At 42.5% G+C, this 2,534-nt stretch overlaps 1 protein-coding gene across 1 annotated transcript; it reads left to right on the plus strand.

Moving 5' to 3' along the window:
• Window positions 1-535: 535 nt before the first annotated feature.
• On the plus strand, window positions 536-2,297 carry rnf7 (ring finger protein 7). Its single transcript, XM_088613361.1, has 3 exons — window positions 536-751; window positions 1,268-1,315; window positions 1,890-2,297. The coding sequence occupies exons 1-3, from the start codon at window positions 577-579 to the stop codon at window positions 2,006-2,008; spliced, it is 342 nt and encodes a 113-aa protein (XP_088469487.1). The 5' UTR covers window positions 536-576; the 3' UTR covers window positions 2,009-2,297.
• The last annotated feature ends 237 nt before the right edge of the window (window positions 2,298-2,534 follow it).

Genomic DNA, 2,534 nt, shown 5'->3' on the forward strand with positions numbered 1-2,534 from the left:
GCTGTGCTGAGAGGTATTGAGTTGAAAATGCAACACCAGTGAGCTCTCTTTGATTGACTACTTCTCTTTGAGCCAGGTATTTATCTCATGCCCAGTCTCACTCCTGAGTAGCCTGGGGGAGCAGAGTGTTTTACATTACAGGGTACAGTGTCTACTTTGGGCTTCTCATTGACTGGACACATTTATCCTGCGCTTCTGTTACCATGTATGAAGTTTTTCTTTTTAGAAATTTTGGATTTTCTTACTTTTTCTGCGTTAATATGTGTGTGATGTGTGTGTTTACCACAGTTTGCCTGTGGTATTACAATTGTTAAATCATAAAACATACTAGCCTTTCTACAGTATGAATATGTGTTAATATGCTTAGTATTAGGACAGTATGATTGAATTATACCGAAAACAGGTATCAATGTGTTAAAAATTATATTTAATATTAATTATATTAACACTAGTAGGGATTTAAGATTACGTTGGAGCTTTAGCCCCATCTTGCGGTTGGCCCTTAGTAGTACATTGGCTTATTGTGCTGTGCAGCCGCACTGGTCCGTCCATTTTGTTTTCCCTTGTACCATTGCTATGGTGGAGATGGATGACGGAGACGAGCCGGCTTTGATTCCTTCTCACAGCGGCGGATCTGGCTCTAAATCTGGAGGAGACAAAATGTTTTCCTTAAAGAAGTGGAATGCCGTGGCAATGTGGAGCTGGGACGTAGAGTGCGATACCTGTGCCATTTGTAGAGTTCAGGTTATGGGTAAGTGAAAGAAAAAGAGCACGGCTTTATCGTGTCGTTTCACCAGAAAGGAAGTTGTGGATCCTGTTGGTCGGCAGCAGCAGCCATGCACCTCTTTTCAATGTAAGACGGGGAAGTGGTGCGATGCGGGAGGTTTTTTTTTAAAGATTTGGTTGATAAAAGCAGTAACATGCAGGTCGCGTCGCAGTAGGCCTTGTGCACTCATCAACAAGAGAATATTGTAGCTTCCGTAGCAAAATCCGACAATGTTGTTGTTTAAGTAATAAAGTAGAAAACGTTGTTTCGAGTGAATAGCCAGCATTACAGTTATCTCTATTATAGTCTATGTAAGTATATAATTATAACAATAGCTGTCTGAGTTAACATTTTACGATTTTTGTAACGAAAAATGATGTAAAAATACGTGTTAACTTGTGGCTTTTTTTCGCCTGTGGTATGTTAACGTATTAGAAGTACATTTCAGATTTTTACGTCAATTTCAATCTGGTAATGCATGTGTTTTTCCTGCTTGTTTAGATGCTTGCCTTCGATGCCAGGCTGAAAATAAACAAGAAGATTGTGTCGGTGAGTCCCGTGTGAATCTGATTTGATAGTGTTATCTGGTGAAGCATGAAAGCTGGACTAAGAATTAAGTACCTTAGCCGTTCAGTGCTACTGGTTACGGCCCACCTTTGCTTTAAGAATATATGGTTAACAATAATTTAAATCTGCAGAACATTACTTGAATAACCAAATAACGCAGTATCAAGAAAACGGTGCTGGCGTTTTACTTTAATCGTGATAAGTGCAAAGTTATTTTACATACTAAAATCATGGGAGTAGTTTGTCTGCTTCATATTCCTGATACTACCGCATTTTTTGTGTCCAGAATTATCTTGCTTGAAGAAGTCGAGAGATAACAGTCATCTCTCGACTTCAGAATAACGATCTGATAAATTATCAATAGCTGCCTTGACGTTCTTATGGTAATCCAGACCCCTTTTAATGACCTCACTGCACAGCATTCCTATGCATGTAAAGGGCAGCTGCAGTTTACTCGGACCTCTTGAACCCTGTCCAGGTCATGAGCTCTCAGAGAATGTGATCTGTTGCTTGGTGGATTTTTAAAGCCGGCCTGTCTCATCCTTTTCCTTTTCAGTGGTCTGGGGAGAGTGCAACCACTCCTTCCACAACTGCTGCATGTCCCTGTGGGTGAAACAGAACAACCGGTGCCCACTCTGCCAGCAGGACTGGGTGGTTCAGAGAATTGGCAAGTGAACACGTCCCGTGCATCAGGTGCAGGCTCACCCTCCTCGTACAGGCCTGAATTTGGACTTGCCAAGATGGGCTTGCCTTTACCTCTCGCCGTGCGGGGCGGCCACCATCCGTCGGCCTGGGACTAATCCGTTCATTTGCCGGGAAGCGGACAGCTCCTGCAGACCTCCTGGGAGCAAGTATGAATAGACGACCCTCCAGGAAAAGGCCTTCCAGCAGTTCTCTTCGCATGTTTCGTGACTGTACAGGAGCCTGTTTTACTTGGTGATGTAATAAAACAATCAAAAGAAAATAGGTATCATCTGTTTGTGTGAAACCGAAGGATGGGAAAACCCAATGGGGGGGGGTTTTAGGGATTTAAAGGGCCTGATATCTGGGAATGCTTTGGTGAGGTTGGGAACAGGATTTTAAAAGACAGGCCTGGGAATGATTTGACGGTATATACTGTAGGTCAATCAAAGCAGAAGCTGGTGTTAAATTGTACTTTCCTTTTTAAAAAATGACGGTAGAAGTGCCAGTCCTCTTGACA

This window comes from Lepisosteus platostomus, chromosome 2 (genome assembly GCF_059453375.1).
Source record: "Lepisosteus platostomus isolate fLepPlt1 chromosome 2, fLepPlt1.hap1, whole genome shotgun sequence".
Lineage (NCBI taxonomy): Eukaryota > Metazoa > Chordata > Actinopteri > Semionotiformes > Lepisosteidae > Lepisosteus > Lepisosteus platostomus.

Excerpts from the sequence above, each read along its gene's own strand:
- rnf7 (XM_088613361.1), top strand. The coding sequence starts at position 577 with ATGGTGGAGATGGATGACGGAGACGAGCCGGCTTTGATTCCTTCTCAC. Across the intron at positions 752-1,267 it reads TTGTAGAGTTCAGGTTATGG|ATGCTTGCCTTCGATGCCAG; the intron begins GTAAGTGAAAGA and ends CTGCTTGTTTAG. Across the intron at positions 1,316-1,889 it reads TAAACAAGAAGATTGTGTCG|TGGTCTGGGGAGAGTGCAAC; the intron begins GTGAGTCCCGTG and ends TTTCCTTTTCAG.